The following is a 24,236-nucleotide window of genomic DNA, read 5'->3' as shown; positions in this document are numbered from 1 at the left end:
ATCACCTTTGGGTTGCCATAGGTCGTAACAACTTGAAGCCACATGAAAACAACAATAACACAGCTTATAAGCTTTGGGCGATGCTAAACACACATAACTGAAAGTTGCATTTCTGTGTTTTTCTTGCATCTTTGCAACTGTTCACTGCAGGGGAGCTCTTGGCTAGGGGTATAGGTCAAACCATTATTTCTATACCACTGACTATGAAAATACTTGATTCATTAGGGATCTGTAGGAGCATCTACTGGACTCTCCAATGTCAGGGAATCTGCTTGTGAGTTTTTATCCAAGCGCTAAAGAAGCATTCCAGGGTGCTGAACAGCTTTGAGAATGTTGTGTAACATATACTACCTGTTTTTTTTACAGGACAGATGGAATTAAAACTGGAATTTTCTGAAAGTATAAATCCTTTTTAAATGTTAGAAAGAGTTTCATACTTTCATATCTGAGTAGTTTTCCATTGAATCTGTTCTGCTATGAAGCCTCTTGTTGTGTGCCTTCAAGTTCTGCCCTCACCATTAAATTTCTTTAATTGGCATTTAAGTAGCACATTAATCTTTCCAGTAACTCTTCCGCCTGCCCATTTGTTCTGATTAGGCGGACGAAGGGGCAGGGTAATTTTCAAAGGAACATGGTTCAAGCAGTCTGAGGATCAGGGGAAGGCAACTGTATTCAAAGAAGCTACATAGCTTTCAGTAGTTTGCAAAGAAGTGTCTATGTTAGTCCCTTGCAGCATAAAAAGGAAGGACGGAAAAAGAAAAAAGTAATATGGCAACATTTCTAAAACTAACTGGTTTTTATTTTTGTACAAGCAAAACAAATTTCTCTGGTCTGGAAAGTGAATGGCAGCCACTGTAGCTAGAAAGAATGACTGATGTACTGAAGGGAATAAAAGGATGGTGAATAAATATTGCAAGCTCTGTTACACAGTAGGGAAGCCTACGCAGGTGAAAAATAGATCTGGCGGATAAATTGGGGGTATATTTAACATGGGAATTCTTTTCCTCTCTAGCTCATTGCTGCTTGGCTGGAGATCCGGTAGACCTGTCATCATAAATATTAGAATACTGGAGGATTTGCCTAACCACCAGAAGTATCTCAGTGAACATAATCTTTTGACCCAAGCTGATTTAGAGCTATGTTACATTACTCCCTAGGAATTTGATTGCTTGTGGATATGGTGGATTTCTAACTTGCCAGGCTGACACAAATGGTAATGCATTTTTCAGCCTCCCCTGTCATTTGCTGGTTGGGGACTTGGTTTGCAGAAGGTGACCTAAATCCTTCAGTGTGGCAGATGCTACTGCTTGCAAAACATATGTATCTTTATACAGTAAATTTAATGAAGAAGATGCCTATAAAAACAGATTTGATAAGGTAAGCATTCTTTATTTAATACTGTGCCAGGAGGATCACTGCTATGCTGATGGACTCAAAGGTAATTCCTAAAGCATTTTCAGTCTGGTGTCCCCTGAATTCAGTTTTAAAGCACAATCCCCTCCTTTGTTAAATATTGATTAAGGAGATTACAATTGTCTTGAAAGGCTTGGAACATAACATGTTGTTAATGGAAGAGTAAATGGTGCCTAACTGTTAAAAGGATTTGTCTAGCCACCAGTATATCTATATATTGTATTACAGTTGGTCCTCCATATCCTCAGATTTGGTACCCATGGATCAATCTTCCGCAGCTTGAAAATATATTTTTAAAACTGAAAAAGCAAACATTGATTTTGCTGCATGCCCAGCGTTATGTTGAAGTGTAGGCGTATCCTGCTGTAACCTCCCACCATTTCTCAGATTCTCTAGCTCTTCCCAACTCATGTTTGTTTGCCATTTTATATAAGGAATTTAATATAATGGGACTTGAGCATTCACAGATTTGAATATCCACAGGAGGAGGGTAATAATGGAACCAAACCTCAGTGGATGCCAAGGGCCCACTATAGATACGTAGAAGTGCATTAGATAAAGCAGGGATTCTCTTTTTAACCAATTAATACATATTTTAAGACTACAAGGAAGATCTCTTTTAAAAATACAAAGGACATAGCCTCTTCAAATGAGGAGTCAGCAACTTCAGCAGATTTGGGGTCTTCGGCTTAGAAATGGAGGTGAGCACCAACCCCCAGAGTTGGACATGACTAGACTTAATGTCAGGGGAAAATATTTACCTTTACCTTAGGAGGATTATTTTAAGAAATTCTTTTCCATGAAAAAGTATATACAATAAGATCTTGCACAAGAAAGAACTTTGCACAAAAATTGCAACATAGAGCTTTTTGTGTAAGGTTACTCTGTGCAAAACCCTAGCAATTTTGCATACACACAAAAGAACATGTTTTAGTCCAAGAGTGCTTTTTTGGGGGAAAGACTTATGTGCATGTGTATGTGCATGCTTTTTTGGTGCAGCTTTTGCACCAACAAAAGCAATATTTCTGCACATGGTCTTAATACATAGCTACGTAAAAACAGGAGTGGGGTTTTTTTGTACAAAATAACTTCATACACACACTCTCACACACAATGACAGTTGCTCAAAGGAGCAATGTATATTTTTGGCCACCTTACTTCATGGAAAACTTTGGAGTAGGTAAAAGTATTACAGCGTTGTTGCCACTGTATTATTCTTCCCAAAAGGATTCCTTTGGGGATACCCATTATTTAGCAAAGAAGTGATTAACAGTGAACCTTCTTTCCAAACCTGACCTGCATTTGTATTCAGATGTCACAAAGAAAAGAATATTTCCTGATTGCTAGATGGAAAGCATATCTTGAACTTCAAAAATCAATTTTGGCAATATAGAATCCTTCTTTTTGCAGCAAAATACCCAAGCCAAGAGGGCTTACAAGTAAAACAAAATAAAATAGATTCAGGATTTATCAGTAAAAGCCATATTTTAAGCCACACAAAAGCATCAATTTTGGTTTTCGAGTGTTCCTGTGGTTAACAGAAACTCCTCATTATTTCATCAGGTTGAAAGACAAGAAGTGAACTCTGGATCAACTTTATATGTGACCTGAAATAAAAAGCAATCTTTATTATTCTTCCCCCCCCCCCTTCAAATTTGATGCAGGGAGAAGGCAGATCCAGCATATCTGTGCCATACAGCTGGTTCTTCAGGACCTCACTGTTGGACTGTTTTCCCAGCTTCATGAATTTACTCGGGGGAGGGGGGAGCACAGTAAATTTTAATCTGCAATTAACTAGTAATCTGCAGCCTGGATTTTCATTAAAAAACAGTGCTTTGATGTTTTTAACATCTCTCAGCATTTAAGGTTCCATGTAATTTGGGAGTGCACATTTCATAAATGCAGACCATTCAGTTCTACTAATTTTGAAATGATAATTACCGTACTTCTTGTGTCAAAGGGAATGTGATTGTTCTTCATCTTAGCAGATGAAGCCTGTCCATATTCAGGTTAGGGATATCAAGGTGAGATATTGCTCATTTTTTTCTTTTCACAGCTTCTGAGGAAGGGACAGAAGCATTGCCATACTTCTGTTTATCTTCAATGGAATGACAGCAGTTCACCAAAATCTGTACATAATGTTAAATTCAGATCGCCACTGAAGCTGGCAACAACATAATTTAAAGCGGTTGAGGCTGCACTATTTTTGGACAAAAGAAGCACCATGACATAAATGTCACAGAGTAATGCCTCTATTTTCACCGAAAAACACTTTCATATGCTATGTAAGAGCTGCAGCCAATCCTATGAGTCAACACCATGGTGCATCTAGTTCTTGGAAACTTTACTTTTCTAGTCTACAATTGTAGCTAAGGAATTCTTTCCCACATGAAATGTTTTATTATGGCAGTATTTCATTGCTTTTAACTTTTTTTTCATTAGGGGTTTTTAGGATATGCTTCATTTTATTTGTTGCTGTGAGTCACCTTGGGTCCCACATCAGCAGAAAGGAGGGACAAAAATTAAATAAATAACATAAACATAAGATATAATACATAAAAGAACTCCTAGAACATTGCAGACCACATGGGCCTTCTAGCTAGAAGATACTAAAACAAAAATAAATTTTCAATGTTCTGGGTATTCAGTACAATCTGTAGTGGGAGACTAGATTGATGGTATGAATATATTTTAAACCAGTGCTATTCCAGTACTGATGTTAGATATAATCCCATCATTGAGCTATCTCATGTACTTCTCTGGAGTGTTGGATTTGATAACACAAAAAAGCAACATAGCTGTAAAAGGAACCTTTGTCTCAATCTCCCTCTTTTTATCTTTTAACATTAAGATAAAATAACTAAACATTATTTGGGAAATAGCCTTTATTGAAATCAATAGTAATACAGCCATTTCTCATGAGTCCTCTGCCCCGGGGAGTTGTTTTTTTTTTTTTGGGCAAGAAACACATTTCAAATTGCTCATGATCAATGGCTCATGTCATGTGATACTTCCAACACAAGCTGAAAATGTACTTGTCTACATTCTTGAAATTCTTGGGAAAATTAATCATGGTCATCCATGAAATGAGACCATAAAAGCTGGGGTGGGGTATGACATTTTCAGTTCTGGTGACCTGGCCTACAATTTCCATTGGCTCCACCAAAGCATCAGAGGGGTCCCAAAAAATTCTGATGTAAAGAAAAATTCCCATGATCAATCACTTCATCACAACACAACTTTTTTGCCAAATTGGATTTAAGAATTGATTTTTTTCCTAAATAAGTGAAGTTGTAATTATAATAATAAATATGATCTTGCAATAAATATGAGACAGTGTTTTTACAGTCAGCTATCATTCTATTCAGGAATATGACTCTATCAAAAAATGTATGTGTGTGTGTATATACAAGCAAACACATACATACACTCAGATATACACACATACCCCTTTTCTATGTATCAATGCTTGTGAATTGCGACATGCCATGTAAGCAGCCCAGGTGTAGTTCTTCTGACTACAGTTAGTTCAGTAAATTCTTACATAGACTTAAAAGCCATTCCAGAGTTGACATGCACTTTCTAGATGGCTTTAGCAGAACATCATTAACTCAAACTAGAGAGCTGTTCAGATTTCCATGGTTTTAGAATACAGAACCCTTCTTGGTTGACTGCACCCTGTTTACCTATTTGTAAAAGATTTATGTGCACCATAATGCATTATTAATTACTTGTCATCATTTCAATTTGTTTATTAATTATGTATAAACTAAACAATTTTTTTTCATTTAAAAAAGGAAATGATGTAAAACACTATGCTTGAAACAGTATTTCTGTTGGAAGCATGTCTGGTGGGAATATAGGACAGGGCCTTTTTGGTGGCTGCTTCCAAGATCCTGAATCCCATGCCAAAGGAGGTCAGCCTGACTCCGCCTTTCATGCAGTTCAAATGATCTTTTTTATTCAAACAAACTTTAGGCACTGGTATGTCTTTTTCTTTAAAAAAAGTATGACATGTTTTAAACTCATTGGCTTTCTGGTACTAGTTTTGTATTTTTGACAGCACCACTGAGTGTCAAATGTAGATGAAAAGTGGGCTATACATTTATTAAAGATAAAAGAACAAATAAATATTTGAATATACAATCGAAACACTCCAACAGCATGTAGGCCATTTACTGACTAGCTTTTAGTCTATTTGATAGCATATTTTTTCATGTATACTGACATTGTCGGGTAGTATTTGAAGGAGGCATCCTCAGATAAGGAAAGAGAAAAAGAAAGCCAAAATAACAGGGTCCAGTTAGAGTCAGTCCTGCTTTCAAGCCAGAGAATGCCAGTAGGACTGCCCTGAAATCAAAACTTGGATCATCTCATGGAGTCTCTGAAGGGAAGGAGTTAGAGAATGAGCTATTTTATCCTTTGCAGTACAGTAGACTCAAATGGCAGTAAGAGAAGAGCAGGAAAGGTTTTGGATGTCTTAAAAGGGAAACACTGAGACAATCAGGCCATCTGTGCTCATCTGCTTGGTGCAAAACTATGCCTCTATAACAGGCATAGGCAGACTTCAGTCCCCCAGGTGTTTTGGATTTTAACTCCCACAATTCCTTATAGCTGGTAGGCTGTTAAGAATTATGGGAGTTGAAGTCCAAAACACCTGGAGGACCGAAGTTTGCCCATGCCTGCTCTATAATCTCTCCAATTTGGCATAATGTGAAATTCTCTGCTTTCTTGCTTGACTGAAATTTGGCTTGCTCCTTGAACTATTATTTTTGGTGACTTCCTTAATAGAATTTGGCTGCCTTCTCTGCTTAGATGCTAGGCTTCATTAAAAATGTTTCTGTTCTTATAAATCCTCTGTGTATGATCCCAGACCAGCTTGGGTTTGTGGCAAAAATATAATATACGGTTTGTATGGGTATGAATGGAAAATGAATGAATGAAACCTAATTTTGAAGAAACCAGTCTGTAAACTAAGGCCTACAATGCTTGCTGAACTGTAATTAAAAGTTGCTATTAAGAGCTGAAATAGTTGACCTGCCTGGTAAAATGTGATAAGAACTGTGACTGATAAGAGAAATTTTTACATTAATTTAAGGAAATGATTACAATTGTTAAGAAGGAAGTCAACACAAGGCCAACACCGATCAAGAAGAATCAACATCTGGTCCAGGAAACTGAGATGGAGCCAGGATATTCCAAGATGGAATTCTGATCCTTGGCATTGTTCTTAGGGAAAGAGGATGCATTTTGGAGTTTTGAAGTTTTGAAGTTCTGGCAATGTTGATGTGTTGGCAGGCTGAAGTGGAAGCTGGGTCTGGCCTAAGCAGGTACTTCTCCAAGGAGGGAGAAAGGATATGTTAATATTTGCTATGCATGAAGATGGATGCATGTTGTGTGTGAATGCTGAGTGAAAATGTAATCCCCCCTTGTACGTTAGCCAACGTAACTGTAGGCTATTTGTGAATCCAATGTAGTTGCATAGAACCTTTATGTCTGTATGTCTAGTGCCATTCTTTGTTGTTCTGTAAAAGTTCTGATATACCTCTCACACTGAAATTGCAATAAAAAGACTATATGCTTTAAAGTTATTGAAAAGTTATTCATAACAAGTTCTCCATTATTCAGTCTTACTATTCAGTAGACTGTAAGTGCATTTGCCACCATGAAACAGGATGTTGTAGAAATTTGCACTGTACCTGGAAATATGTAAACTGTGAATGATAGAGGTCTGGATAAATATGGAGAGTAGTTCCAATAACTAGTAGTAGTTCAAACTTGTGAAGAGATGAACTGATATATCCAGTAAAGCCGAGGCACCAGATCTTCAGGAGGGCTTCCAGATCAAACAGGACAGTAAATGCAACCTGGAGAGGGGACATAGAAGAAAAAAAATACTCCGAGATCCTGTAATATAATTTCCTAGAATTAGTTCCATACAGCAGTACTGCCATACTCATATGGTTATTTAAATGCTGTCAAAGGTGCTCAAACAAACTTCCATGAAACGGAAGAGAAGCACATTTTCATTTTTGTCATCAGCTTTCCAAGAAGCACATCTTGCCAAGAGCAAGCTCTAATTGAAGCTGGCCAGAGAATGAGCAGCAATAGGTAGATTTTATTTATTTAGTTATTTCATTTATACTGTGCCTTTCTCACCCCAGAGGGGACTCAAGGCGGCTTGCAAGCTTTGGCAAAAATTCAATGCCACATCATAGACATAACAATAAAACATACCCTACCAAACTATACAACAATTAAAACATATGAGCAATTAAAATACATAAATACACTAAAGCAGATTGAAACATATGAAGTGCCAAGTGTTAGTTTCATGCTCCTTGATTTTCCATAGTCATTATTCAAATTGTTAAAGTCGAATTGCATATAATCCTACTTTCCAAACGCCTGTGTGCAAAGCCAGGTCTTTAGTTTTTTTTTCCTGAAAGCCAGGAGGGATGGGGCTAGTCTGATGTCACTGAGGAGGGAGTTCTACAGCCGAGGGCTACCACTGAGAAGGCCCTGTCTCTCATCCCCACTAACAAACTTGGTGGGACCGAGAGTAGGGCTTCCTCAGCAGATCTTAAAGCTCCAGTTGGGTCATAAAGGAAAATAAATTCAGACAGGTAAGTTGGAGGGGAAGAGATCACTCCGCTCCTTTAGACCAGACCCAACAGGGTTTAAATAATTCTTTACATCAGTTTACTATAGTTGGAAAAGTTATTATTTTTTGGACTGCAACTCACAGAGTCTCCCAATCACACAGGAAGAGGAATTAAGAGTTTAACTCACCAAACTGAACACCCTTTTGAAGTTCAGTTTACAGTTCACTGCCTTGTACAGTCATTATCAAATTCTTTTCCCTCCAGTAGATTTTTCCTCAATGCCCATTTCCTTGAGTGAGTTGATGAGGGAGACAGTTTGCCCCCATAGCAGAATAAATACGTTTTCTTTAAAAGTTCACAAGTTCATGATCGGGATCCCCTCAATCCAAGATACAGCTATAAGATACAACTATGAGCAAGTAATCTTTTAGGTCAAAGGCAGGTGGATTTTTTTATGCACACACATCTGAATTCCATCTGACTGTTAGATATCATGGCAAAACATCATAGCAAAGCATTTACTAATACAATGTTGGTGTTTTTCACTGTTCCAATGTGAGAAGATTAAGAATTACAAACTAAAATGTAATGTATTCTGTATTCCGAAATTGTGTAGGCTGGTTAATTTTCACTTTACATGCTTGTCAAGGGCACTCAAGGCCACTAATAGTTTTTTAAAAATGGACTCATGTTTTACATAACATTTGGTATAATTTTAAAATTTCTAATTTTAAAAAATACTTGAAGTGTTTTGGGCTTTGTGATTTACAAGAGAAACCGCAAATAGCTGCTGTGAGTTTTTTGGTAGTTCTTGTTGGTCATGAAATGCAATAAGGCAGCCCTTGGCACTGTGCAGAGCAGCTGGACAAGAACGATTCAGCAGGCTGTCACCTCTTCTTGTGCTATAGTAGCTATGCCTCCAAGGAATTGTATGTGTCTGCATATGTGTGGAGAAGGGGATGACTGTGGAAGGAAAGTGTGAGATGTCATCCAATAGTACATTTTCCACTCAGTCTGCTAATAAGCTCCAGGAATCAAGTGACTGATGTACTGCAGTTTCAAGTTCCAAGCTTCCTGCCCATTTGAAAAACTGCAGTATTTAAGACTTCTTTCGACAAAATCTATGAACATTACCATTAATTTGAACTCAGGAGTCACACCTAAGCAAAATAAGTCTCTGGAAGCTTTTGCCAAATAAGTCTTGAAGGTACCAGAAGGCTTCTTTCATTGTAAACATGGCTTGTTGTAGCTCTGTGAGGTGGGAAATATTCTACATATGTACTACCTTGACTATGTATTTTAGCTGTGAGTCCTCCTTCTCCAACAACCTCTTATATAGTACACTTCTGGTGGCAGTAATACAAATTTTATTTATTTATTTCGTGTAATACAAGTGCAAGGCAAGTGGTACCTATGTAGGAATGATTCAGGAATGGCTGAAAGCACCTTGAAGCAAGGGATAGTTTCTATATGGAAATTACTACCTGCCTATAAAATCAACCAGGTACACCTTGGATTTGTTTTAAAAAAATTTTTTTATAATAAAATGAGTAGTTTATCACTGTAGCCCCAGACCCTTGATTCTGTTGTGGAAAATCATGGCTGGGTGCGGCCTGCTGATAGTACCCTCCTGCTGAATCTCATTATTGCTGACATTTTCTTTGAGGTAATGGCCTTTTAGAAAACTGTACAGAAGGCTTGTCGGCTATAGTCAGAGAATTTGAACAAATCAGTAAATACTTCTCACTGTGCTTTTAAGAATAATAATCATGAAAAATGATAGACTTTGCATGTTGTTTGACATTTGCCTGGACTCAGTTGCTGAATAAGTCTAGGCAATTTCAGGGCACTCACCTCTGCAAGGTAGAATTCATCATACTGGCTCTTAAAAGTCTCTCCCTTGTAATAATTGCTAGCAGCGACAATGACATCAACAGCCACCATGCTCAAGATGAACATATGGAAAATCGAGGATCTCATCATTCTCTGTTGAAGAAAAAAACTGGATGTGAACAGAGAAAGCCTTTACTAGAAAAAAAGAAACATCTTAAACATAGAGAGCATTCATTTGAAATAGCTGTTTCATCCAGAATCACCAGTAGTTGTCAATAAAATATCCTGAATAGGCTGAGAATCATTGTTCAGTGGTAGAGGAAATGCTCTGTACTCAGGAAGTCTCAGGTTTAATTGTAGGCATTTTGGGTTGAAAGGATAAAGTTTTAGGTCAATGGCAGGTAGGTTTATATATATGAAAATGTGGCTAACCTTGCTCTGAGACCCCAAGGGGCCATTATACTAGCCAATATAATAGACCCGGGCAAACTAAGGCCCGGGTGCTGAATACAGCCTCCTGAGTGCTTACTTCAGGCCCTCCTCATTTTTCCTGTCCTCTTGACAGAAGGACATGGTGGCCTGCTATGTCCTTATGCCACAAAGATGGGGAAGGAAGGCACATAGCAGCTGAGACTCTTCTGGAGCGCTCTCAGTCACTGTGTGTCTTGCCCTCCTTCTGGCATCCACGGATTCAACCAACCATTGCTCAAACATATTATTTTAAAAAAACCCTCTCCAACATTTGTTTGGTTTGTTCACAATTTTATAATGCCATTGTATAGAATGGGACTTGACCATTCATGGGTTTTGCTATCCACAGGGGAGGAGGTTCCTGGAACCAAACCCCAGCAGAGAGTCTGCTGTACTCATCAGGATTTCTCTGTCCCATTCATTTTGGTTACCGCCCTTTAAACTGTGTTTTTTAATCAATGATTCTAACGTAGATATCTTCAAATAGCATTTGAACTCATTACAATCATGTGACTTCATCACATGCAAGATCCCCCCCCCCCCCCCCAGTTTCCACATACTTCTAAAACAGTCCATAGATTAAGTGACACAGATTCCATCATACAACATAAGGAGACTTCTGTCTCTTTTCTGTGCTACTTCATCTGTGAACTGTCTCTGAAGTATAGGGAAACAGGGGGAACTAGAGCTGCTTAGAAAGCATCTTCTGTATTCCCGATGCATGTGGAAATGGGAGAAAATGGGGGGAAACATGCAGGGGGAAACATGGGATCTGTCAAATTTGCCCATGGTGAATTGTAATGCCTAGTAGATTTTGGACTTCCGTGATTGAGAATAAGGAGTTTGGGAGGGATAAGAAAGGAACCCATTGAAAGAAGTGGGGTCTGTCTTAAGAATGATGCCTCCTGTCTCCTATAAGCAGATGGTTGAGCTTGGAGGAGGTGATCCTGTGTGATGGGATAAGTAAATTCTCTCTCTTCTTTAAAGTCAGAATGCCACACAAAGAAGACAATATCCCCCACTTGCCCCCATTTTCCCCAGCTTTATCTGATGAAGTTCTTAGTCTGTACTGAAATGACCAAGGCATAGTGAAAATCATAAATATTTGTTTTGTCTACTGAGAGCCTTTCTACACTGCCATATATAATCCACATTATCTGCTTTGAACTGGATGGTATGGTAGTGTAAACTCATATAATCCAGTTCAAAGCAGATAATGCGGATCATCTGCTTTGATAATTTGAATTATATGGCAGTGTAGAAGGGGCCTGACTCATTGCCAGGACAACAAGACCCAGTTATATTTGGTTCTAGAGCAGGCCTGAGCAACCTGCAGCCCTCCAAGTGTTTTGGACATCAACTCCCACAATTCCTATCAGCCTACCAGCTATTAGGAATTGTAGGAGTGGAAATTCAAAACACCTGGAGGGCCGAAGCTTGCCCATGCCTGCTCTAGAGTGAACAGCAAAAGATCTTTGTCAGAGTTCTCCACTCAGATATTCCTTCAGTAAATTGACTCTACCTTATAAGAAGAACTTGGAAACTTTACTTTTTTGAACTACAATTTCCAGAAATCCCCAGCCATTATTGCTATACTAGCTGTGGGATTCCCGATAATGTTTTCAAAGTCTGCCTTTTAAAGTACCCTGGTTTCTGCATACAAATGAGAAGGTGAGTCGAGTAAGATGGAGAGATAAGTGGAAAAAGCTGCTGGTGGTGTACACAGGAAGGGAGATGTTTAAAAAACCCTTCTGCCCATGTCTTAGAAAGCACAGCATATAAGGATAAAGGCATTGGTTCCAGCAACCTTGCTGAGAGCCATTTTTTTTACTGAACTGAGTGTTGGTTTTTTAATTATGCCAGTAATTTTTGAGAAGTTATCACTTTCAGTTATTTTCTCTGTGAAGATTAGAGTGACAGCTTGCATGAATTAATGTGCTAAGACAATTTGTACAGGTTTTGGACACTGAATACCAAAATCCCATTTCCATACCTTCATCTTGTTTATTAGAACATACTACAGACTTTCCCACCTGCTGACTGCATCTTTACACATTTTTCAGGTTGATATTTTGATTAGATCTTGATCCACAGACCAGAGCACAAACCAATTGATTAAAATTATAACCAAAAACATTCCAGCTAAACATCAGGAAGACTTTATTTACTATAAGAACTGTTCCAAAGTTTAATGGATTCTCAGGGGGTAACGGACTCTCCATCTGTAGAGGTCATTAAATAGAGGATGGATGGGCATTTTTCAGGAGTTCTTTAGTTGTGTATTCCTGAATGGCGAGCGGGGAGGGGGGTTGGACTACACGATGCTTTGCATTCCTTCAAGCTCTAAGGTTCTGTGATTCTAGTACTGCCACATGAGAAAAAACTATATTTCCTTTTACATTCAGTTATCATCAAAACTAGTTATAGGATGCCACCTTAAGGTACCCTTCATTTGTTCACTTGCTAGGAAACATCTGCCCTTCCTTTGGACCTCACATGTAACTTCATCTTATTTATATGAAGTCATAAAGCCTTGGTAACAATGCAAGGAACTGAAGCATATGCTGGTTCTAGCAGCCCTATGCTGAATCATAAGCCCGGTGAATTATGGAATACAGTAACAAGCAAGGTCAATTAATCTGAATCCTGCTAGATAAAATTTCCCTGAGATTTCTAGATTCAAAATACTACCTAATACAATAATAATAATCTGGAAGTTCAAAGGAAGGTAATGAGTAGGTCTCATGATTTCTCCTTCATCTACAATGTGCACAAGAGAAGCAAAGAAATTCTCCACACACGCCCTTTACCCTCAGATTATGAAGAATCATGGTAAATAAAGACCATGCATGTATTTTAGCTGACCTTGATTACATCCTTGAGTGATTCAATATCTGTTTTTAGTATTTATAAAATTGTGTCACCCTTGCCAATCATAATTACTTTCTGTAGATTTAATAGGCATATATGTCTCTTCTAAATGTTGCTGTTGTCTTTATGTTCTGCCTTTTCTCCAAGGAATACGGGGTTTATATGGTTTTTCTCCACATTGGGTCTTCAAAACAATCCTGTGGCACAGGTTACTTTGAGATATAGTACCTGGCCTAAAGTCACTCACTGATCTTGATGGCTTGCTATGGATTTCAACCCAACTCTCTTCTGTCCTCATTCAGGTCTCTAGCCACTTGATCACACTACCTCTTCAAAGCATATTACATGTATCTCTCACAAAATATCAGCTGTACTCAGATTTACTGTCATAATTTAGAGCAATGTGTGAACAACGTCTTTAATTTTCCATCCTATTTGTGGAGACTGAAACGAAGGCAGGGATGTGTTTTCTCAGGTTGGTCCCAAGATTCAAGCTCACTTTTAATATTATTTTTCTTTCCTTTTTGAAGCAAATAGATCAATTTCAAATGTGCTATCAATATTAGCTTATATAATTATATTGAAAGTGGGATCTTTATAATAATAATAATAATAATTTTATTCTTATATCCCGCCCCATCTCCCCGGAGGGACTCGGGGCGGCTTACATGGGGCCATGCCCAGACACGACAGCACAAATCAGATAAAACATTAAACCGAGCAGTAAAACTTCAACATGATTAAAAACAGTCATAAAAGTCAATATACACAATAATATTAAGATCCCGATTTGGGTCAAAAGATCCAGGCCAAGGTGCAAAGTAATATCAAGTTATCAGGGAGGGATAATTATGCAGCAGGTGTAATACTTAAAGTGCTGAATGAATCCTAAAAACAATCCAGAGGGTCTACTGCTTAATAGGTAAATAACATGATCCCACAAGGATCAGTCAACGAAGGCCTTCTGGAATAGCCAAGTTTTCAGGCTCTTCCTGAATGAGAGTAGGGTAGGGGCCTGCCTAATCTCCCTGGGGAGCGAGTTCCACAGCCGGGGGGCCACGGCGGAGAAGGCCCTCTCCCTCGTCCCCACCAACCGCAACTGCGAAGTTGGTGGAAGCGAGAGGAGGGCCTCCCCCGACGAGCGAAGAGGTCGTGCGGGTTCATAGGGGGAAATGCGGTCTCGAAGGTAGGTGGGTCCCAAACCGTTAAGGGCTTTGTAGGTGATAACCTGCACCTTGAATTGGGCTCGGAAAATAAATGGCAGCCAGTGGAGCTCTTTAAACAGCGGCGTTGAGCGCGTCCTGTAATCTGCCCCAGTTAGAAACCTGGCTGCCGATCGTTGTACTAGTTGTAGTTTCCGAGCCGTCTTCAAAGGCAGCCCCACGTAGAGCGCATTGCAGTAATCCAGTCTAGAGGTAACTAAGGCGTGGACCACCATGGTCAGATCTGACTTCTCGAGGTATGGTCGCAGCTGGCGCACAAGTTTTAGTTGTGCAAAGGCCCTCCCAGCCACGGCCGACACCTGGGCCTCAAGTGTCAGCGCAGTGTCCAGGAGGACCCCCAAGCTGCGGACCTGCGCCTTCAGGGGGAGTGCAACCCCGTCAAGCACAGGTTGCCACCCAATACCCCGATCAGACGTACGACTGACCTGGAGGACCTCTGTCTTGTCAGGATTGAGCCTCAGCTTGTTCGCCCTCATCCAGGCCAATACAGCGGCCAGACACTGGTCCAGTATCCGAGGGGCTTCCTTGGAATTAGGTGGAAAGGAGTAGTAGAGTTGGGTGTCATCCGCGTAGAGATGGCACCGCACTCCAAAACTCCGGATGACCTCACCCAGCGGTTTCATGTAGATATTAAAAAGCATGGGGGACAAAATGGAACCTTGCGGGACCCCACAGGTCAATGGCCAGGGGTCCGAGCAGGTGTCCCCCAGCTTCACCAACTGGGAACGGCCCTCTAGGAAGGACTGGAGCCACTGCAGAACAGTACCCCCAAGGCCCATCCCGGAGAGACGTCCCAGAAGGATACCATGGTCGATGGTATCGAAAGCCGCTGAGATGTCCAAGAGAACCAGCAGGGTCACACTCCCCCTGTCCAGCTCTCTGCGGAGGTCATCCACCAAGGCGACCAAAGCCGTCTCGGTACTGTAGCCAGGTCTGAAACCAGACTGCGATTGGTCCAGAAAATCCGTATCTTCCAAGAATCCCTGGAGCTGGGAAGCAACCACCCGCTCCAAGACCTTGCCCAAGAATGGAAGGTTAGAGATTGGTCTGTAGTTACTGAGGTTAGCCGGATCCAAGGAGGCTTTCTTCAAAACAGGCCTCACCACAGCTTGTTTTAGGCCAGATGGAAATATGCCCTGCTCCAAAGAGGCATTGATTATTCTCACAAACCAATCAACTAGCCCTCCACTGGCTTGTTTTAAGAGCCAAGATGGGCAAGGGTCAAGGGCACAGGTGGTCGCCCTCACCGCTCCAAGAATCTTGTCCACATCATCAGGCTGCACAAGCCGAAACGAATCCCACAAGATCGAACAGACAGATGCCTCGGTTACCTCACCTGGCAATGCATCAAGGCCGGCGTCTAAGTCGGAACGAATCTGAGCGACTTTGTCTGCAAAATGGTGAGCGAACTCGCTACACCGAGTTGACGAGATGTCGGGTGCTCCCCCAACCTGAGGAGGGTGGAGGAGCTCCCCAACAACTCGAAACAACTCTGAAGATCTATTTGTTGCAGACGCGATGCGGGCAGTCGAGAAAACTTTCCTGGCTGCCCGCAATGCCGCGGAATAGGCCCTAATAGCGGCTCTAGACCGTGCTCGGTCAGATACGTCACGAGTTGTCCGCCAGCGGCACTCTAGTCTCCTTCTTGCACGTTTCATCTCCGCCAGCTCCCCAGTAAACCAGGGAGCTGGGGCAACTCCACGCAGCAAGAGGGGACGCTCAGGAGCGATCGTGTCTATTGCCCTGGACAACTCGCCATTATAACGAGTGACCAGGGCATCGACAGGATCGTCAGCTTCCATGGTAGACAGATCCCCAAGAGACCTCAGGAATCTCTCAGGATCCATAAGTCTCCTGGGGCGGACCATCTTAATTGGTCCACCACCCCTGCGGAGGTTGGAAGAGACGGTTAGTCTTAAACTGATCAGATAGTGGTCGGACCATGACAATGGAAGAATAATTTGCTCTTCCACTCCGACCAAACCGTCGCCCGCAACAAAAACCAGGTCGAGTGTATGTCCAGCTTGATGAGTGGGACCCGATATTATTTGGGACAGACCCATGGTCGTCATGGCGGCCATGAATTCCTGAGCTGCACCTGTCAAGGTGGTCTCAGCGTGAATGTTGAAGTCGCCCAGCATCAACAGGCGCTGGGAACCCAACACCACGCTAGAAACCACCTCTGCTAGCTCAGGCAGGGAGACTGCTGTGTCGCGGGGTGGACGGTACACCAGCAGAATCCCCAAACTGTCCCGGGTACCCACCTTCAAGTGGAGACACTCAAACCCGACCGATTGCAAAGCGACGCATCTGACCAGGGCGATGGACTGCCTAAAGACCACCGCAACCCCACCTCCCCGCCCTCCTGGCCTAGCCTGCTGATGCACCCCGAAACCCGGAGGACAAAGCTGGGTAAGACTAACCCCACCCAGATCATCCAACCAGGTTTCGGTGATGCAGGCCAGATCCGCATGTTCATCCATGATTAGATCCTGGATAATAGATGATTTACCTTTGACGGATCTGGCATTAAACAGCAGGACCTTCAGCCGGGAGGGGCTACCATGGAGGCTACCACACCTATCCTTCTCCAGGGTCGCAAGAACCCTGTTGCGCTTCTCCCTGGAAATGCGTTGACGGCAATTCCTCCTCCTCCCCCACACGACCTCGATGGAGCCACCCCCCGCCTGTTCCCCACCCCCCAAGGAGTCTGGCTCAATTGGAGCATCCTTAAGAGAATCTAGTCAGCTCCCTGGATCCAAAAGGTTACTAGACACACCATCTAACTTTACTTCAAAAGAAGGGGATAAATGGGGCCTACTGGAAAAACGTAGTGAGGTTGAAGAGGGTGAAAGTTGCTGGTCTGGTACGGAAAATGATTGGGCCAGAGTCTCTAATTGAGACTTTTCTAAAGGGGGGAGCCTACGCTGAGGACTACACATCCTATTATCTCTGGGCCTAACAGATGGTTGAGTGTGTAAAGATAGGTTGGCCACCAAAGGGCGAATCACGGGGTCCACAAATACTCTTCTAATGGTAATGCCCCATGAGAGCAGCCGGAACCTAAGGGCCCATAATTCCTCTGTTATAGACTTATCCTCAAAAGTGAAGATAAGGCGTAAAGAGCGATCATATGATTGATAGCCCTTATGGAGCCAAGTGATCATCTTTATCTTGACTGTCGTCAGGCTCCTTGAAAGAATTTGACCCAAGGACCTCTGGATCACTCTTTCCGAGGTCCATCTACCCCTGTTCAATATAGAGTCTTCAATTTGAAAAGCCAGCTGTTTCGTCTGTACAAGATGTTCATAGTAATCCTCTACGTATGGAGGAGAGAAATCCCCCTCCAACAGAGAATTAGTTATCGGCTTCACCGCTGCCAAATCTAGATCCATACCTTCCCTCCTTTGAACAGTTTGATCAACAAACAAATCATTCCCTCCCTCAACCTCATCATTTTCTAATCTTAGCTCCTTAATACCCTTTTGGAGCCCAAGTTCTACCTTTCCCAATGCCAAATATTTATCAGTGAATTTGTTAAAAGATCTCATTATTAATTCTATCAGTATAACCCATTGCATGGTGCTGAATTTAAAAATATCTATATTAAGGCAGCTAAAAGATTTATTGTGTGCTAAACTATTGTTCCATCTCCAAAATTATTTAACAATCGGTAAGTGATCTGATTGTTTGGTAATGAATTATGTATGTACAGCAAAAAGAATTAACATATTTTCTAGCAAGTGAGTTGCTGAAGTTATAAGAATTAATGTCCTCTTTTATCAACTGCAAGAGAATAAGACTAGAATCCCTTCTTTTTAAAAATTGCTATAGCCATTTGTAAAGCTTAGGTCAAAATCTCCATATAAAAGTAGACTGAGCTTTGAGATAATTAAATGCTCCAGGAAGAAGAAAATAATCAGATAGTTAATTTATATTAATTAAGATTCTGTGGTGTTAGATTCATAGTCTAATCACTAACAGAACAGGTGCTGTGGAAATAAATTAATTGAGTATGACAAATATTCAGATTTCCAAACAACTGTTAAAATCTGGAATCAATGTAGGAGAATGGATTTCTCTATAATTAACCTGTTCTGTACATATTTTGTATATTATTAGTAGACAGCTAAAAAAGAAGTTAGAGAAGGAAAGCCAAAACAAAAACATATTATCCACCAAAATACAAAAAGCAAAACCATTGAATATATTGTACAGTTATACAGTACAATTTACAAAATCTGTGAAATATCAAGTTCTAGGTTTACACTATTATATAATTATATTCAAGAATTTAAAAAAGTCAAACATTGTAAAAGAATTCATTCTACTGCATTTCACATTAAGAACTGGACTTTGGCCATGCTATTTGAAATATTCTTAGATATAATTTTAATCTAGTAACTTTGATCACTTTTGCTGTGCTAGGCAGTTCTTTGTAATGTTTCCTTGCTGAAAGTGAAGAGATTAGTATTTTTAAAATGCAACATTAAAGAACCAAAATCTATGAGAAAGACATATACAATGTTCCCCCACTACTTCGCAATTTGCTTTTCGCTGAATTGCTGTTTTGTGGGGAAACGGGAGTATATATCCCTCGCTCACTCATACGGCTGGAGCAGTGTTCTTTCTTCCCTGGCTGCAGGGAAGCAGCCAGAGCAACATGACGGGCCTGGAGCAAGGGCCCAGCCGGCGCTGGTAGGGAAGGGTTCACTAGCTCCCCGGGGCTTACAAGGGGGTTAAACTGTAACTGTGCCCAGAAAACTGCTCCCCTAACTCTTCACCTCTTTCTTCATATTGCTTCTTCCATGTTGGTGTAGATATTCAGGCTTAGTGTATTATAGTTTTTGACATACAAACTGGACACCTATGGTTACATGATTCAAAACTAAACAGGATCTGAAACCAAATTTAGACTGGAAGGGAAACAATAATTTGTTTGTGCAGAGTAGGGATGCAAAGAATAGTTTATTGTTTCTTGATATATCAACAAACACTGTAAAAATAGTTTTACCACAATCTTTTTTGGATTAGGGAACTTTCTATGAAAATTTCATTTAGACAAGACCATTATTTTTACGTGAATTAAAATTTCAGAAAGAAATCTTAAAATATTGCAAATCAACAAAAATGTGCAGAACTTTTCATATCTCACTTGGAATTTAGAAACATCTGTAATAATTCATTCTTGAAGTGGGAATGAAAAAGATAAGATTTACATTGTTAATACAAAACAAACATAATAGATATCTTGGGTTAATAAAACAAAATATGTTATGTTCGAACTGGACAATTTATGACTGAAGTCAATAATTAGATTTTTGAATCAGACTGAAACAGACCTCACAAAACCAGACAGTATGTCTGCTCCTGCATCTTGACTTGGTTCTCAAGTGGCTGATATGACCTCTGACAATGATAGGCACAACAGCAGATTTGATCTTTCATAATCTGCTGCCCCCCCACCCCCCATAGATGTTAGAATCTAACATGATATTATGAAACACATGGAAATACTATTGTTCTATGTAGCATTCCCTCCTCCTATACTTGCAAAGACCACATCATGCAATGTATGATGAGACTTCATTGTCCTATCTCTACCCATTTCTACTTGTATAATTCAGTGATTTAATCTAGGAACTGAGAACATTGTGATTGTACCATTTTTTTGCAGAATCTAAATATCAATACATCTTGAAACAATGATAGGCTTTTTCATAGAATCATAGAATCATAGAATAGTAGAGTTGGAAGAGACCTCACGGGCCATCCAGTCCAACCCCCTGCCAAGAAGCAGGAAATTGCATTCAAAGCACCAGCTATAAAGGAGGACACACCTTTAAAGTGAAATGTAATAGTGGTATGTGTACTTGGTTTGCAATATCCGAATAACCAAGGACTCTGATATCAGATATAGAACACTGGCATTTTGAAAATCTCAGCTTTCATCAGAGAAGGAAAAGGAATATATATTGGCTGGAAGGCAAGATATGAAATGTACTTAAGGCTTGGAAATGAAGACTATGACCCAGAAATGTACTATGCTGCATTGATGGAATCTACCATCATTTTGTCCCATCACTTAGAAGTAATCATCTCAGTAAGTTCATGGTCTGAGGGCTTCATGTCACTCTGGCTTCCAGATATACACAGACTTTGTTGGGATTCAATATATATGTTGGAACACAGAAAATAAGAAGATGGTGTATTCAGCCATAAAATGAGCTTTTAGTTAAGCTTTCCCAGTTCAGATGGTTTGAAACTGATATCTTCCCATCAGCTAGCTAAATGCAATCTTCATGCCTTATGCTATTTTAGATTTCCTGTGCGTAACTTAAAGTAACTTTTCTTTGAAAATTGCAAATTAATTCGCATCCATTGAAAATTTTACTCTCTGTAGTGTGCCTTCAAATAATTTTTGATTTATGGCAGTCCTAAGGCAACCCCATCACAGGGTTCTACTGCCAGAATGTTTTTCAGAGTGGGTTTGTCCTTCATCTTCTGAATTGAGTGAGTAAAACTTGCCAAAGGTCACCCACTGGGTTTCCATGGCCAAGCAGAAATTCAAACCCCAGTCTCTTGGTGTCTTAGGAAGTTATCCCATGGGGGTGGAGAATGGAGTGGGGAGTGTTATATATCTATGGTGCCATGTATTGTTGCATTAGAAACCAAATCATATCATTTCTCAGATCCCATCACACATTGTTCTTTCTTGCCCTTTCTCCTGAAATCACCAATTTTCAGATTTAAATAGTTTTAAAGCTAGTTACTATTGAAAATCTCAAATCGAGCAGAGTGGTCTTTGTCTGCATTAGAATCCTTGCAGACCAACTGAACAGCAATAGAAACAATATCCGATTCAAAATCTATGTTCGTGACTCTAGCATTGTCAACTTTTTTTTCCCTGTTGCTTGATTTTTTAAAACATCCTTTGCCTGACAAAGAAGCCAGTGGAGCTTTGAATGCTTGGTGAAATGCTCTTTGCATTTTCACTCCTTTGTAGAAATAACATAGTAATTGATGGTATTATTTGGAAAAATGCACTTTTCTAAAATTCCTATTATATTGGTCTAAATATGACAAGTTTAAGGTTGCAGGACAGAAGTAAAAACAGATAGGAAAACAAGACAACTCTACCCCATTAGTACACACATATCACCACCCAATCTCATAATCATGGACACTCATGATGATATTACTTCTCTTCCCATCCCACCTTTCTTTTCAGTGATAATTGATATCAAATTCTGGATATGATAGCAGTCTGGCTAGTGATAAAATTGCGAAATGAATCAGAATTTGGTTAATATGCATGCCACCATAAACTTAACAAACAGAAAGTTAGGTTCATTGAGGGAAGGGGCAAATATGCATGTATGAAACAAGAGTGGAATGGAACTGTCTTTGGAACTAAGGTTCAGAAGTCCATAGTTAAGCAAAAACATCTGCTTCTGAAGTCTGTTACTTTTCTTTTACCTTTGGTTTAACAATTATGCATTTTATGTGATCATACTTGCATTTTAAAGTTTAATTTAAATATTTAATGTTCTGAACATATTGGATAAAATGATATATACATCAGTTTGATCATATTTATTTCATTAAAGTAGCTAACCAACAAACAAGCAGCTTACTATACAACTTAGTTATGCCAAAGTTCTTTCACTTTAGCCACTTTAATTCCACTGAAGTCAATGAGACTAAAGTCAGCCATTTTATCAAAATAAGTATAATTAAAATCATTGAGCATTGGGGATCACGCATGATCACTCCCCTTTCTGATAAATGTTTCTATTGAAGTTAACTTCAAAGGATCCTCCCCCCCCCCCCCACTCAAATTATCTGCATCAAACATATTTTTCAGGCTACTCAGTAAAGCTCTTTGACTGGAAAGCTCAGTTCTGCACTTATGATATGAAAATTCATAATTGCAAATTCCCAACAGAATCAATAAAATCTCCTGGGAAAATTTTGGGATGTAAATTAAATGCAATGAGATGAGATGAATGAAACAAGTACACTTCTGCGATCTAAGAATGCATTTTTGTTTGCAATTTTATCCAAGAGAACTCTTGTTTCCAAGAAGAAAATTTCAAGTGGTGAATCTACATCATATACATCAACAACAGGAATAATAATTAATTTATTGTTAGTCTTTGAAATGCCACCAGCTTCTTGCGTTTTTTGGAACAAAATAATTTGAATACTCTTCTAGATACTACATATAGATCTCTATGGGCTTGTTTATTCTTGCAGAAATATGGAGCTTTTGTCTTGCAACAGGAATGTACTTGTTTCTGTAGAACACAACACATGTTTACACTATATGCGTCATTGATATTTTGTGGTTAATGATCAAATAACTTTAAAACGCCACAATAAGCAGACCTTCATCCTAGCAGCTGTCATATTTCTCCTTTAACAAAGTAACAAAAGATGTAATGCTTTGTGTGTAGTTGTGAGATTGATTAAACTGCACTGAAATCAATGGAGTATAAATGCACTTACTATGCACTACATTAGGGCCAATATGCGTCATCCACTGAAAACTGAAGCCTGAAACCAGGGGCAGATGAAATCAAGGGAGTACTTACACAAACAAATCAATGACAGGGATGAATGGAAATACTTGAAGCGAAACAAATCCTGGTGGACTTGCCATTAAAATCAGTGGTAAGTATGTCTTTAGATAATGCATATAACTAGTTATTTACTGCACTGATTCATTTATTTTTGTTCATTTAAAGTGTTTATTTATTGTATGGCACAGGCTTTCATGGCTGGAATAACTGGGTTGCTGTGAGTCTTCCAGGCTGTATGGCCTTGTTCCAGAAGCATTCTCTCCTGTTGTTTCCCCTATATCTATGGCAGGCATCCTGCCAGGGCACCCAACGTGATGTACACCAGATAAAAGCATTATATAATATGTTTAATACAAATGGATTAAACAGATAAGAAAATTGTTTAATAAAAGAGTAAAGCATTTAAAATACTTTATAAATAGAACAAGCCACTTAGAGTTAAAATGGTCAAAGAAACCTTCCCTGGTTTCAAAGACTTAAATGTATGTGACATAAAACAGTCTTAAGTACCTGTTAAGTACTTAAGTACTCAGAAGGAATGGAGTCTGCTTTTTTTTCCTCAGGAGGGAGTTCCCCAGCTGAGATGCCACTTACCAGAAAACCTTTCATGAGCACTCACCAACCTAGTGGCTCAGGGTCATGCAACAGGGCCCCTTGTTCTCAAACACTGGATAGGATAAAAGGGAAGAAGTGGTCTTTTAGAAATCCCAATCCTAAACAATTTACGACTTTGAATGTTGAAGACAAGATGCAGACTTCAGCTTGGAAACAATTGGAAAGCAATGATACAGGCCCATAGCCAGAAAATAAATCGCGAGTGTGTGTGAAATATTTTTTATTTTTTAAGCAAATCATGAAGAGTAGGTCCATAACACAAAATAAATATTTTTTATAAATATGTAATTATATTTTAGCTACAAAGTTTCAAGTCTTAAAAAAACCTGAAAATAACTCTTAATTTGGAATTTAGTGGTTACAAAAGAATATCACAATGCCTGTTGGAAACACTTGAAAACTGTCTCAATACACTTCGACAGAAATCACGCTCCATAGATAAACTTCAGTGGACACTAAAGAGTACAAGTCCAGTCAGTCTTTTTTGCCCCATTGTGCTTCAAATGTTTTAGAGTTGAAGACGATCTTTCATTTGTAGCTGTTGACACTGGCAATGCTGCAGAAATCTGAAGAAGTATCTTCACATTCTGAAATGCTGTTTATCACAGACAAGATATGCT

The 24,236-nt window shown here is 39.7% G+C and overlaps 1 protein-coding gene across 5 annotated transcripts in view; it reads right to left on the bottom strand.

The window, feature by feature from the left end:
* nalcn (sodium leak channel, non-selective) overlaps window positions 1-24,236 on the bottom strand; it is a 300,357-nt gene that overhangs the window by 113,950 nt on the left and 162,171 nt on the right. For all 5 annotated transcript variants that reach the window (XM_062975470.1, XM_062975471.1, XM_008106968.3 and 2 more), the window contains 2 exons: window positions 9,873-10,004; window positions 7,113-7,280 (listed from right to left, as the gene is read on the bottom strand). In XM_062975470.1, coding sequence (XP_062831540.1) covers window positions 7,113-7,280; window positions 9,873-10,004 — 300 coding nt within the window. The remainder of the gene's footprint in view (window positions 1-7,112; window positions 7,281-9,872; window positions 10,005-24,236) is intronic.

Source organism: Anolis carolinensis, chromosome 3, assembly GCF_035594765.1.
Source record: "Anolis carolinensis isolate JA03-04 chromosome 3, rAnoCar3.1.pri, whole genome shotgun sequence".
In the NCBI taxonomy this organism is placed as follows: Eukaryota; Metazoa; Chordata; class Lepidosauria; order Squamata; family Dactyloidae; genus Anolis; species Anolis carolinensis.
This window is presented reverse-complemented; position numbering and strand designations above follow the sequence as displayed.